At 32.5% G+C, this 15929-nt stretch overlaps 1 protein-coding gene across 5 annotated transcripts in view; it reads left to right on the top strand.

The window, feature by feature from the left end:
* Positions 1–14111, top strand: part of LOC149804442 (dehydrogenase/reductase SDR family member 7-like) — a 36081-nt gene extending 21970 nt beyond the window's left edge. For 4 of the 5 annotated variants that reach the window (XM_089940447.1, XM_089940457.1, XM_089940466.1 and 1 more), the window contains exons 7-9: positions 1353–1472; positions 2448–2614; positions 8762–14111. In XM_089940447.1, the coding sequence (XP_089796573.1) occupies positions 1353–1472; positions 2448–2614; positions 8762–8831 (357 nt within the window). In that variant the 3' untranslated portion in view covers positions 8832–14111. The remainder of the gene's footprint in view (positions 1–1352; positions 1473–2447; positions 2615–8761) is intronic. The other variant, XR_016415691.1, reaches the window with a different exon arrangement.
* The last annotated feature ends 1818 nt before the right edge of the window (positions 14112–15929 follow it).

Genomic DNA, 15929 nt, shown 5'->3' on the forward strand with positions numbered 1-15929 from the left:
TGTTCATATAATGCAAGTTGTCCCATGTAATTGGTCACATAATGCGAGTTGTTCTGTTCAGTTGGTCATATAATGTGAGTTATTCTATTCAATTGGTCAGATTTTATTTATCATTGTTTTTACATTATTTTAATTCTTGGTCCAAATTTCAGTAGGACTCACATCATTAAGAATCAGTCTGTTTGTTTTGATGTGTTATCAGGACTCAACCCTGTTGGATCATACCTCAGTACAAGGCTCTACCACTTATAATGCCAGTCAGTTTATGCCTGCCATGAACTGTATTTGTATTATCTTTTACTATCATATTATGTTTTGGCATCTCTGTGGTGCCAACCAGAAATAGATGATTTACATTTGATTGATATTTAACAACCGTTTCATTTTTTCAAGTTTGCATTTGAGCCAGTTTCTTGGGTATTGTTAGCCCAAAGTCATGCAGCTTGGTATAATGCTGCATCATGGGATATAACACTATCTTTCCAAAAACAGGTCACTGTAACCTAAATTTAATGCGTACTGTTTTCATTTAGGTCCATTTCTTAGGCATTATCAACCCCATCTTGGTAAGTGCAGTGCTGTAGTACCAGAAATAGTTGCTGTGACCTTGATTTCTTGCTTCAGTGACATAGGTTAGTTTTTTTTTCCATTTAGGTCAGTTTCTCAGGCACTGTCAACCCAAACATCATACAACTTGGAAAGTGCATGGGTTTGTGTAAGTTCAACACTTTCTTACCAAAAGTAGGTCACTTTGACCTAGATTTCACTCTTCCATGACTTCTGTTAAAGTTCTGCTTTAGGTTAGTTTCACAGAACTTAGCATGCAGATGCAGCCTGAACAACACTGTCTTGCCATAAGTAGGTCTCTGACCTAAATTTTATGGTCCAATTACCTGAATTGTGTTTTGATTACGGTCAGTCTGTCATGCACATTTAATTGCATGGTCATATAAAATGAGCTGGGCTTGGCATATGTATTCTATGAACACATTTTTAGTTTCCTCTCCCATGCATCCTATTTTAAAGCATATACTTTTATTTAATCTTTCACAGTCTCAAGCCAAAATTAATGGAAACCATACTCACTGTGTTGCTTTGGTACTAAAGATAATTTATCAGAAATAACAATTAGTTATCTTTCTTTAAATAAATGTTCATCTCTCAACACAAAATATTGAAGCTTTGATTTTAATGTTAAACAATGAATATAATGTCATAGAAACACTATAGGTTACAAAAAGCTCCAAGATTTATGTCAAAGAGTAGTTTGTTATTGCTCTTCTTTGAAATGAGGGCACCAAAAAATAATATTTGTTGTCCATGGTTTGCTTATATTTTGTGTTTGATTTCAGGGTGCATTTGACTGTTTAAGAAATGAGATGCATGACAGAAACATACATGTCACCATGGTGGTTGGAGGGCCATTTTTTTCTGAACTCCTGATACATGCTTTTACTGAGACTGCTGACCAGGTAAGAAAGCAATCTGTGCTAAGGAACCCAGCCAGTCCAGCAAACAATGTTACATCACAGTAACATGTAATGAAATAAAAAAAACTGAAACTAAGAAACAAACAATTAACTTAAATAAACATAACAATTAAATTAAATATAAATATACTGGTTGTTTATAACATGGTTCAGTCTATAACACAGTCAGGTTCTGTGGCTCCCAACTACCGTATTATAGCGAGGTCATACACAGGTTTAGGTATATAGATTGAGGGATAGTGTAATAACCAGATAGGTAGGTAGGTAGATTACAGTAAAGATGACACTTTCTTTTAAATATAGTGTAAACAATAATTCTGCATGACCACCAATCACTAATGTTTTAGTGAAATGTACACCAGCTCCATTGTATCATTCAGCTGAATCTGTTTAAAAACAAGTTTTTTTTTACTGCTGAAGTCAAGGTCATTTTGAAGTGGGATCTTAACAATTACCACTTGACATATAGTATCATGAATAAATATGATTGTTCTTGTATATAATTTTTGTGAGATAGTAACCTTCTTATTCAGAAGGTCATGGCATTATGTTCTTCTGCTATTTCACCAGTTATAGATTTGTAGTAAAGGTATTATACAGTTGTACACAGTTGCAAGCGAAATTTATCATTGATGTTTTGGATTAAGACATGGATCATGGTATTTAGTTATTTATATCCTGTATATTATTTCATTATCAAACAACATCTCTTGTCGTCACCGTTATAAAGTTGGTAAAAAAGTGTTAGGACTACAAAAGTCACAGTGTCAAACAATAAACATCATTAAGCTTGAAGTACATATAGGACATATGTGATTATGTCACTTACAGATGTGTTTATATAATGCTTGCCCGAATCATTAAGCTGTTACTTTAAAGATCAATTGGGAAACGCACAATAATTTCACTTTCTGATGTATCTTATCAAATATTTGTCTACATTTGGGTCTTTACTAGAGCCTTGGTTTGGAAATGAAACCTGGAGAGAAAAGAATGCCGACAGAACAGTTTGCTCATCATATGGCTGTTGCAGTAGCAAATAAACTTGATGAAGTCTGGATTTCAGTTCATCCGGAACTTGCATATCTCTACATCAACCAGTATTTCCCAGCATTTGCTAAGAGGTAAAAATAGCAAACGTTTTTCAGTAGTCTTCTCAGGACACTTGAGCTGGGCAAGTAACTCAGTTAATCATCTTGACTTTGTAGCCAGACACAGGTTAGAAAATGATGTAAAATAAAGTAATGTTAACACTTCATTCCCATAACTGTGTGACCACAATTGACAAAATTGTTATTCACGTAGTGCTTGTCATTGCATAACTTTATTAATTAACTCATTCACCCCTGGAGATTCTTTTCATTTTCACCTGAAATGGGGGGGGGGGTATGAAATGCATTTTTGGAGTTCCTTTATAATGTATCAAAATACATTTGCTTCTGAGAGATTTTCATTTAGCCAGATTCCTAACTATTAAAAGAAATTGTTTTTGATTGGCTCTTTCACTTTGTGCATCTGCAGAAGGGTAAAATGTGGCCATTTTGCATATTTGAGAAGTGATTCTCATGTCCTGGCCAATTTTTACTTCAAAACTCAAGCTTATTTTACTTTTTGCAGAGGTTCACCATTCTGTGTGCAGTTCAGACCAGTCTGCGATCTCAGGCCAAAAAGTTGAAAATTTAGACACAAACTCCAGTTCTGAAACCTGTGATGTGATGTGATTTTGATTTTTAACGTAGCTTTAACAATTTTACAGTCATATTGCTATGATGTGTGCAATGTGGCACTTTATAGTGATGTCTAGCACTGGGGCATCATGCCGCAGACATGTAGCATGATGTCCCACCCAGTCACATTATCCTGACACCAGGCCAACCAGTCCTTACACTAAACTCATAATGCTGAATGCCAAGCGAGGCAGCTATTAGTACCATTTTTGTAAGTCTCTGGTATGACTCGGCAGGGGATTGAACCCACGACCTCCCACATCCGAGGTGGATGCTCTGACCACTTGGCCACCGGAGCGGTGTTCTGAAACCTGTAAATTTTGACCTAAAGAATATCAGGTCTCAAAACATTGCAATTAGAAGTCTGTATTATTTGGTAACATTGTAGAACTACATCTATCTACTGTTCTGCAGTACAATCCACTTTGGTGTATCATAAATGATGTTGACAGTACAGAGCTTAGAAGTAGGTTGCAACCTCTTGAGATGTAAATGTGGCATGCAAGGTTAATGAGTTAAGTGCCAGCCTAAGATGTTGACAGGCTTTGATATACAAACCTGTTACCATTCTACATTTCATGGACCATGCTGTTATTGCTAAAATTCAGCACTCGAGAAGTATTAGTGGGAATTTTGATCAAAGAAATCTGGGACAGCCATATTATTGATTTAGATAAGTCATATTATTTGTTTTGCAGCAGGTATAAAATTGCACTGGAACATGCATGGTGTTGCTCTTGAACAGTCATAATATTGCTTTGGAACAGTCATAATATTGCTTTGGAACAGTCATAATATTGATCTGGAACAGTTGTGTCATTTATCTGGAGCAATATTCCCCCAGATATTAAAAATTACCCTCCATGTTATTCTTTCACAATCAATATGCATGTGATATCTAGTGGCATTAAAGAAGAATTAAAATAAACAGAGTAATCAGCCATTTTTAAATATTAAACAACTGCTTTTCATCTGGCAATGCATGCCAAGATAAATCTAATTAATACTAATGTAAACAAATGTTTCATGTATACTTAATCCTACCAATTGAGCATATCTATATATTCTTTTAAGTATGTTTCAATATATGTATATATGTTTATTCTGCTGTTCATGTGAATGATTGATGATGTGTAAAATTGCACTGTTCCCATTAGTGGTAGCCAGAATAGCCACTGGATATTACATTTCTACTAAATATTACGAAATTGTGTATTAGTGGTAGCCAGAATAGCCATTGGATATTGCATTTCTACTAAACTTTATGAAATTGTGTATTAGTAGTAGACAGAATAGCCATTGGATATTAAATTTCTACTAAATTTTACGAAATTGTGTATTAGTGGTAGCCAAAATAGCCAATGGATAATACATTTCCACTAAATTTTATGAAATTGTGTATTAGTGGTAGCCAGAATAGCCATTGGATATTGCATTTCTAACAAACTTTATGAAATTGTGTATTAGTAGTAGACAGAATAGCCATTGGATATTAAATTTCAACTAAATTTTATAAAAAATTTTTTAGTGGTAGCCAGAGTAGCCATTAGATATTACATATCTACTAAATTTTATGAATTGTGTATTAGTGGTAGCCAGAATAACCATTGGATATTGCATATCTACTAAATTTTATGAAATTGTGTATTAGTAGTAGCCAGAATAGCCATTGGATATTACATTTCTACTAAATTTTATGAAATCATGTATTAGTGGTAGCCAGAATAACCATTGGATATTAAATTTCAACTAAATTTTATGAAATTGTATATTAGTGGTAGCCAGAATAGCCATTGGATATTAAATTTCTACTAAATTTTACAAATTGTGTATTAGTGGTAGCCAAAATAGCCAATGGATAATACATTTCCACTAAATTTTATGAAATTGTGTATTAGTGGTAGCCAGAATAGCCATTGGATATTGCATTTCTAACAAACTTTATGAAATTGTGTATTAGTAGTAGACAGAATAGCCATTGGATATTAAATTTCAACTAAATTTTATAAAATTGTTTATTAGTGGTAGCCAGAGTAGCCATTAGATATTACATATCTACTAAATTTTATGAAATTGTGTATTAGTAGTAGCCAGAATAGCCATTGGATATTACATTTCTACTAAATTTTATGAAATCATGTATTAGTGGTAGCCAGAATAACCATTGGATATTAAATTTCAACTAAATTATGAAATTGTATATTAGTGGTAGCCAGAATAGCCATTGGATATTAAATTTCTACTAAATTTTATGAAATTGTGTATTAGTGGTAGCCAGAATAGCCAATGGATATTAAATTTCAACTAAATTTTATGAAATTGTATATTAGTGGTAGCCAGAATAGCCACTGGATATTACATTTCTACTAAATTTTATGAAATTGTGTATTAGTGGTAGCCAGAATAGCCATTGGATATTGCATTTCTACTAAACTTTATGAAATTGTGTATTAGTAGTAGACAGAATAGCCATTGGATATTAAATTTCAACTAAATTTTATAAAATTGTTTATTAGTGGTAGCCAGAGTAGCCATTAGATATTACATATCTACTAAATTTTATGAAATTGTGTATTAGTGGTAGCCAGAATAGCCATTGGATATTACATTTCTACTAAATTTTATGAAATCATGTATTAGTGGTAGCCAGAATAACCATTGGATATTGCATTTCTACTAAACTTTATGAAATTGTGTATTAGTAGTAGACAGAATAGCCATTGGATATTAAATTTCTACTAAATTTTACGAAATTGTGTATTAGTGGTAGCCAAAATAGCCAATGGATAATACATTTCCACTAAATTTTATGAAATTGTGTATTAGTGGTAGCCAGAATAACCATTGGATATTGCATTTCTACTAAACTTTATGAAATTGTGTATTAGTAGTAGACAGAATAGCCATTGGATATTAAATTTCTACTAAATTTTACGAAATTGTGTATTAGTGGTAGCCAAAATAGCCAATGGATAATACATTTCCACTAAATTTTATGAAATTGTGTATTAGTGGTAGCCAGAATAGCCATTGGATATTGCATTTCTAACAAACTTTATGAAATTGTGTATTAGTAGTAGACAGAATAGCCATTGGATATTAAATTTCAACTAAATTTTATAAAAAAATTTTTAGTGGTAGCCAGAGTAGCCATTAGATATTACATATCTACTAAATTTTATGAATTGTGTATTAGTGGTAGCCAGAATAACCATTGGATATTGCATATCTACTAAATTTTATGAAATTGTGTATTAGTAGTAGCCAGAATAGCCATTGGATATTACATTTCTACTAAATTTTATGAAATCATGTATTAGTGGTAGCCAGAATAACCATTGGATATTAAATTTCAACTAAATTTTATGAAATTGTATATTAGTGGTAGCCAGAATAGCCATTGGATATTAAATTTCTACTAAATTTTACAAATTGTGTATTAGTGGTAGCCAAAATAGCCAATGGATAATACATTTCCACTAAATTTTATGAAATTGTGTATTAGTGGTAGCCAGAATAGCCATTGGATATTGCATTTCTACTAAACTTTATGAAATTGTGTATTAGTAGTAGACAGAATAGCCATTGGATATTAAATTTCAACTAAATTTTATAAAATTGTTTATTAGTGGTAGCCAGAGTAGCCATTAGATATTACATATCTACTAAATTTTATGAAATTGTGTATTAGTAGTAGCCAGAATAGCCATTGGATATTACATTTCTACTAAATTTTATGAAATCATGTATTAGTGGTAGCCAGAATAACCATTGGATATTAAATTTCAACTAAATTTTATGAAATTGTATATTAGTGGTAGCCAGAATAGCCATTGGATATTAAATTTCTACTAAATTTTATGAAATTGTGTATTAGTGGTAGCCAGAATAGCCAATGGATATTAAATTTCAACTAAATTTTATGAAATTGTATATTAGTGGTAGCCAGAATAGCCACTGGATATTACATTTCTACTAAATTTTATGAAATTGTGTATTAGTGGTAGCCAGAATAGCCATTGGATATTGCATTTCTACTAAACTTTATGAAATTGTGTATTAGTAGTAGACAGAATAGCCATTGGATATTAAATTTCAACTAAATTTTATAAAATTGTTTATTAGTGGTAGCCAGAGTAGCCATTAGATATTACATATCTACTAAATTTTATGAAATTGTGTATTAGTGGTAGCCAGAATAGCCATTGGATATTACATTTCTACTAAATTTTATGAAATCATGTATTAGTGGTAGCCAGAATAACCATTGGATATTGCATTTCTACTAAACTTTATGAAATTGTGTATTAGTAGTAGACAGAATAGCCATTGGATATTAAATTTCTACTAAATTTTACGAAATTGTGTATTAGTGGTAGCCAAAATAGCCAATGGATAATACATTTCCACTAAATTTTATGAAATTGTGTATTAGTGGTAGCCAGAATAGCCATTGGATATTGCATTTCTACTAAACTTTATGAAATTGTGTATTAGTAGTAGACAGAATAGCCATTGGATATTAAATTTCAACTAAATTTTATAAAATTGTTTATTAGTGGTAGCCAGAGTAGCCATTAGATATTACATATCTACTAAATTTTATGAAATTGTGTATTAGTAGTAGCCAGAATAGCCATTGGATATTACATTTCTACTAAATTTTATGAAATCATGTATTAGTGGTAGCCAGAATAACCATTGGATATTAAATTTCAACTAAATTTTATGAAATTGTATATTAGTGGTAGCCAGAATAGCCATTGGATATTAAATTTCTACTAAATTTTATGAAATTGTGTATTAGTGGTAGCCAGAATAGCCAATGGATATTAAATTTCAACTAAATTTTATGAAATTGTATATTAGCGGTAGCCAGAATAGCCATTGCATATTACATTTCTACTAAATTTTATGAAATTGTGTATTAGTGGTAGCCAGAATAGCCATTGGATATTGCATTTCTACTAAACTTTATGAAATTGTGTATTAGTAGTAGACAGAATAGCCATTGGATATTAAATTTCTACTAAATTTTATGAAATTGCGTATTAGTGGTAGCCAGAATAGCCATTGGATATTACATTTCTACTAAATTTTATGAAATTGTGTATTAGTTGTATGGCAGATAGTATGGTGAATTCCAATAAAGCCTTTCTTTACCTATATTTCTTCTGCAGTCTGCCCAGACAGTTTAGTCCAAGTATAAAGTCTTCTGTAACTGGGTTTCTTCTGCAAACTGGCTAGATAATTTGTTCCAATAAAGCTCTGTGTAACTAGATTTCATCTGCAAATTGGCTAAACAGTTTGGCCCTGTAAAGCCCTATATAACTAGGTATCTTCTTCAAAATAGTTTAGTCCCATTAAAGTCTTCTGTAACAAAGTTTTCAACGAAGACTGGCCAGACAGTGGTCTCAATAAAACCATTATAACAATAATGTTACTAATACTGTTCATGACCAAAATATGTCAAAAGACCCAAACTTTTGATAACAGGGCCTTGTTTAAAAATATTTACCATCTATTTGTTTTACCTTTTTTCAGATTAATGGTAATAGTTGGACAGAAGAGACTGCAAAAGATTAGAGAAGGGAAAAGAGACTTGCATTCCTAATATCAGTTCCAAAGACACAAAACTCAATTCCATTTGACATGCAAGTTGTTTGGATTTGTACTAACAAACACCAGAGAGTGCCTTTGTATCCAAGGAATGTGGCTTTAGAATCAAATTCATCGCATGGAAATTACGACCAAAAACGTTTTTTTGTGTGGTCAGGATCAGCAAAGTATTGGGTCATTTAATATTGAGTTATAGCAACAAACTTTTAGAATGGCATACACCATGAATGTTGCAAAGAAACATTGTGATTGAGATGTCTGTCCAGCTTAAGTATTGTTGTTTTAAAAAATTTAGGGAAAATATCTCTAGTTTTATTCAGGGGATCATCATCAGACGTTGTGCACAAAAGCATCAGGTGAAATAATATTCAAAGAGACTGAAGACAAAGGAACTTGTATATCAAGGTCATTGTTTTTTATATACATTTGAAGTGGGTTGTCAATGTTCCAGGTTTTTGGATCTGACAGTGCGATCTGTTACTGCCATTGATGTTTCTGACATGAATGTGTTTATGACAAGATATAAAATATCACTACAGGTGTGAAGCTCAAAAGATCATGGTCACACTGCCAATTTCTTATATTTTGGGGAAGAAACATGTATGTCTATGGATTAACATTAGACTTAACCATATTCACGAGTTTACATAGCTATCCTTGGGGATGACAGATCCATGCATCTAAGGCCTTGGTCACAGGGCATTTTTTTTAATGTTGTGAGGCAAATTGTGGAGAGCTGTTTTCATAGATGTGTTGTTATCAGATTTGTCACATATCATCACCAGAAAAAGATTGTTTAAGGGTCAGAGTTCTAGGTAACTGAGGTTGTCTAGTCATATTGTATTGGGGCTGCATTGACATCATCACAGGCGAGGCAATAAATTTGCTGGTTTGTGTGCTTGTTTTTAACCAGTGTGTGCATGTGTATTTCATTTATTTTAAACATTTTTTTGTATCAAGCTCATCAGTAACTCAAGTAAACAGTCATATGCTAGAGAGACATATTTTCAGTAGTCACCTAGATTTTTATGTTTTATTTTTGACAGCAAAATTTGTGTGAGAATGATATAGTTACCTACCTATTTTTTAATCCAAATCTGAATTATTTAGATATTCTAAAAAGGACAATTTAAAAAAAACTTTCTTTGTTTTCTTGTCTGTAATGCATAGGTAAGACTTAAGTATTACATTTCTAATACTATTGCCGCTGTGCTAAGACAAGACCTGGTAATGGAGGAGCTGTAAATTTATGGATGACGTCACCTAGCTCTGTATAGTGATACCATATTTTTATGTCACAGAACAGTGACATCTACAGATGTAATATATTGGCCAATCATTGATCACGAACTAATAATATCAGGGAGATTGTGAGAGTCATAGGCCAATAGAGAACACTACTATATTGGCCAATCATTAATCAATGACTAATAATATCAGGGAGGTAGTGAGAGTCATAGGCCAATAGAACACTACTATATTGGCCAATTATTAATCAATGACTAATAATATCAGGGAGATAGTGAGAGTCATAGGCCAATAGAGAACACTACTATATTGGCCAATTATTAATCAATGACTAATAATATCAGGGAGATAGTGAGAGTCATAGGCCAATAGAGAACACTACTATATTGGCCAATCATTAATCAATGACTAATAATATCAGGGAGATAGTGAGAGTCATAGGCCAATAGAGAACAGCTTTGCCTCATTGTAACAGTACATCAGTGCAACAAACATTATTACAACACACTTATCTGACCAGGAAAGTCTATTGTCAACAGTGGACTTGTACAATATGGTGGCTGTTCAGTAGTTGCAGTCTTGCAGCCATCTGCATAAACGGTTGACACTCATTACCATATATATATATATATGTATGGGTTAGTCCTAATTATAACAAAGTTCATTAGAGCTTTGTGTGGAAGTGTAGAGGCACAAATTGTAATATGCTAAATTGTCCAGATTTGAAAATTACCATTCTGCAGGAGTATATTTGTTGATATGCAAGTCCTCTGACATTATCATGTGTTGATATGCAAGTGATATGACATGGCCATCCCATTCAGTAACAAATTCAAGTTCCATAAAATTGAGCTTAAACTAGTGATCAGGTTTGTTTATCGTCAAGTCTATCATGTATAGAGCATTTTCTTATACATGTATTGGGAGATACATTACATCACTTGCTCTACATATCTCTCCCACAGCCTCTCTCTCTCTCTCTACAACAAAGTTGGAAAGGAAATGGACTAGAGAGAGATCCACTACTTCATGAACCCACTCTTATGACAGCAACATGAAATGTATGTGACTTGGGAACCTAACATTGAAGACCTTCACTCAAAAACTGAACCTTACACCTGATGGAAATCATTTTATTTCTTCATCAGTTTCATTTTGCTTCATTTTTAGAGTTAGTTTCAGAAGTAGGCCAATGAACATATGAACCTGAATACATATTTTTTCTTTTTGATTTTTCTACAGTCTTTGACATCATAGAAGTTAAATAAAAAAATTAATAAAGTCTACCCTAATAAAACTACCAGTATGTATGAAAAGATTTTGATCTACTATTGCCATTGAATAGAATATGCACTTGCATTTTAAAGGGAAAAAAATATTTCATCCAAAATTATATGAAGATTTCAAAAGCAGACTGCAATCATATATTAGAAACTAAATATTTATGCATGAAAATTTAATCCATTAACTGTTCTCAAGAGTTTTGTTAATTAAAAAAAAACTAATTAAAAAATAACACAAAAAACATTGCTATAACTGATGTTATAGACTAATACTTAAACACTTAGGTAATAAATGAATGCACTGCTTTACTTTACAGTATAATTTTCTGTAAGGAAAACTACTTGGCCTTGGCACATTTTCAAAATAAGAAATGACTTGTAAGGAAAACTACTTGGCTTTGGCACTGTGTTCAGAATAATAAATCACCTTTAAGGAAAACTATTTGGCCTTGGCATGTTTTCAAAATATGAAAAGACTTGTAAGGAAAACTACTTGGCCTTGGCACTGTTTTCAGAATAATAAATTACCTTTAAAAAAAAACTACTTGGTCTTGGCATTGTTTTCAGAACAATAAATCACCTTTAAGGAAAACTACTTGGACCTGGCATAATAATAAATCACTTGAAAGGAAAACTACTTGGCCATGACACTGTTTTCAGAATAATAACTCACTTGTAAGGAAAGCTACTTGGCCTTGGCATGTTTTCAGAATAATAAATCACTTGTAAGAAAAACTACTTGGCCTTGGCACTGTTTTCAGAATAATGAATGACCTGTAAGGAAAACTACTTGGCCTTGGCATGTTTTCAGAATAAGAGATCACTTGTAAGAAAAACTACTTGGCCTTGGCATGTTTTTAGAAAAACAAATGGCCTGTAAGGAAAACTACTTGGCCTTGGCACTGTTCTCAGAATAATAAATCTCTTGTAGGGAAAACTACTTGGTCTTGGCATGTTTTCAGAACAAGAGATCTCTTGTAAGAAAATCTACTTGGCCTTGGCATGTTCTCAGAACAATAAATCTCTTGTAAGGAAAACTACATGGCCTTGGCATTGTATTCAGAGTAATAAATCACTTGTAAGGAAAAGTGCTTGGCATTGTGTTGAGAATGACAACTCACCTTTAAGGAAAACTTCTTGGCCTTGGCACTGGGTGAGAATAATAAATCACCTTTAAGCAAAACTGCTTAGCCTTAGCACTGTTTTCAGATTAATAAATCACCTGTATTTCATAAAATGTATTAAATTTTATATGCACACAAATCCATTTTATGGTTTTTATATATGAAAAATAACTACCTGCAATTCAATAAGGTTGACATATAAAGCAAGCATTTTGTGCAGTTCAGTGTGGTCCACATATAAAGCTAGCCTTTTGGGTTTTCACTGTTGATCACTTTGAAAAATATAGCTCTGACTTTATCTAAATACATTTAAATAAAATATAGATGAATCCAAAGATTGCAATGCCTTCCAGCATGATTTCATTAACAATAACTTTGTAGTTTACATGGTCCCAATCATAATCTGTTAAGATAGATTTATTAGCAACAATCTTATTTCAAATATTTTTGGGCAGGTTGCAGGTATTGATCATTATTAGAAACCTCACAACTGTTGATCATTGATTCATAATTAATGAGAAATAATTATGTACTTTCATCATTAATGCTGTAGTGACATTCAATCATCTCATTATCTCAACAGCTCCACTCAAAAGAATACCTGACAAGCAGTGTTACTTGCATACATGTGTACTGGACATGAAGAACTCCTATGCACTATTGCAGACCGGCATCTCAGTGTTCATACTGTTGTTTATTTCAGCCTCACATGGCAGTAAAGATTAAAGAGCTCAGTTGGCTTTGTAACACATTGTCAGTTCTCAGCTGCTGTTTCATACCATATGTAACCAGAAAATAGTACAACACTCTTAGGTCAAGACCCAAATGAATGGCTGTGATAATACTGCTGTACCTGATAATATTACATTAAATATTTTTAGATGCAGACACTGTAGAATATTACAGAACTTAATATGTAGATTAGGCAGACCATTGACAGTTGTGCTCAAACTTGCCAAACATTAGATGTTTTATAAAATTACATCTTGAATTTTAAAGAAAGCTTTTTTTAAAACTATATTTTTGTCACATATTTAAAAAAACAATAATTAAAAGATGTAATGAAAATACAGACATATATTATCCAGTACTAGTGATATGCATTCAGTTTGCATGTTAATAGATTTTAAAGAAAAGTTAAGACGTACAGAAGATTCAGTAGTGGAGCTGACAAAAGCAACATTTAGTACAAGTCTAGAAATAACCCTAAAAGCCATTAAATCCATAAATAAAAACTTAACTTTTTGAACATTTTTTAAATTTGGAAAGAATGTTTATTGTTTCTTTTTACATGATGTGAAAAACAAAATCAAGTCCATCGCAGTTAGTGATAAAATTGCAGATGGATTTTGTGTCAGTTATTACATTTGTCACATGCATAGAGCTACCTGTATTTGTCAGATTTATTCTTGCTAGCAGTAGTAATTGCTTATAGATATCTTTATATAAAAATCTGTAAGACATCTGCCTTTAAAAATTTTCTAATGGGAAAGTTAGTTTTTCATTATTTTTGCTTAGTTTTCTTCATTGTATAAACACTATTCTCTTCACATTAAAGCATTGTTCTTACTTTATAATAATTTGTATTTTACCTGCCTAATTAAAACAGGTTGACAAGACTGAGTTCTTTGAAAAATGAATGCTGTATTTAGTTGGATAAAAGATTCTGCTGAAAATATTATTTTAAAAATTATTTTAAACCTTTCAAACAGTAACATTACTTTTGGTCATGACAACAACCAAAATAAATCTAAAATTATTTATCATTTTTCAATATGATTAGTATTAGTTTCTTAACGATGAACTGTAAATAAGTGAACAGAATTCTATTTTATATGGAGACCAGTTGTGGATAACAATGCTACAGAAATAATTCATCTAAAAAATATTGTAGCATACTGAAACATATGGACATGTTTGAAAGTGGTTTTAATTTTTTAGCATAGGCCTAAATGATATTGAGGATACTGGTGATATGTAGAAAAATATTAACTGTCAATGTACACATTCTGAATTATTATATTTGATAAAAAACAGTATATATTTGATATTTTGTCAACAAACACTTTTCCAGCCTTTTTATCTATCTGGTTGCTGTTAACCATGGACATGCATCAGTTTTAGTAACCATGAACATGCATCAGTTTCACTGACATTTTCAGTGTTAGCAATCTACATGCATATATACATCACTCTACAATTTCACCCCAATCTGAATAGAAATTCTTGTTTTGAAGTGGCTCAAAAAGCCTATTGTTCTGAAACAATTCACCATATGCAGATGAGGCAGTTAGAAACAAATCAGCATTGTTAACAAGGTGATGCAAAAACAACGCAGCACTACCAGGGTTTTCAGATAGTATTGTTGTTCCATTAGGTATAAACATTAACCCTTTAAATTGATTTTACGTTCATTTTGAAAATAAAGAGTCAATCGCTGGATGTTCTACACTGATACAAATTCAATGCTAGACAAGGACAAGCCCCCACCAGTGAATTGGGGAACAACACTGAAGATGTAGCATACTTCAATCAGCAGTAGAGTTTAGCTTCAGGGCAGCTGTGGAGAAAATACCTGACTTTATTAATTTTTCAATAGGCTGAAAAAACAGGTAGTGACTATATACATAGGAATCTATGACTAGGATTGCCAAGGTGATTAACAAAGCAGCACACTACACAATGGTGAACACCCCAACGGCTTCAGGAAATGTTGATCTGGTAAGACAAGACACCTGACAGCACTCATCCATTCTAAAGCTGCACCAGTCTTGGGTTCTCTTTTCAGCCCCTCTCAGTAAGCCATCAATATTTGGCAGGATAATATAGGAGGTGAGGAAGCAGGCACCACTGGAGCTGCATCTTCAGCTTGCAATGCCACCTGCACCAACTTTCATGTGAAATTGGTCTCAGCTACCAATGAGAGATAATCATTAGCAAAAGGTCAAAAGACCGAAGGTGCAAAGGCAACAATATCAGGTGGTAGCAAGCTCATCAGTTCTGGAGGAAATTTAATAAAGGGGATAGAAAGTGATATCCATATTTTTTAAACCTCCTAACAGCTGTAGTGACTTGCCACACATACACACTCAACACCTCTACAGCCAGAGGGCATTGATGACTTCTTTTTCGTGATATCTGGATCAGTCTGTTTCTGGAAAATAAATGGATAATCCAAAACATTTCAGAGAGGCTTTGATTTTTATTTATCTAATCTCCTCTCCTTTTGACTTTGTCTTCCATTATGGACTTGCTGTTTGATCAGTAGATGGCAGAAATTTGACACAAGGAAATCTCATCATTACTTATCAGGTCCATTATTGCCATGTTATTGAGCAGTGAGCACATGTATCAATATTTTAGCTACAGTATTCATCCAATACATATACCAATGCATGGTACTCTGCTTAAAATCAAATATTACATATGCATTTTCTG

This window comes from Sinohyriopsis cumingii, chromosome 2, assembly GCF_028554795.1.
Source record: "Sinohyriopsis cumingii isolate HCF-2022 chromosome 2, ASM2855479v2, whole genome shotgun sequence".
NCBI lineage: Eukaryota > Metazoa > Mollusca > Bivalvia > Unionida > Unionidae > Sinohyriopsis > Sinohyriopsis cumingii.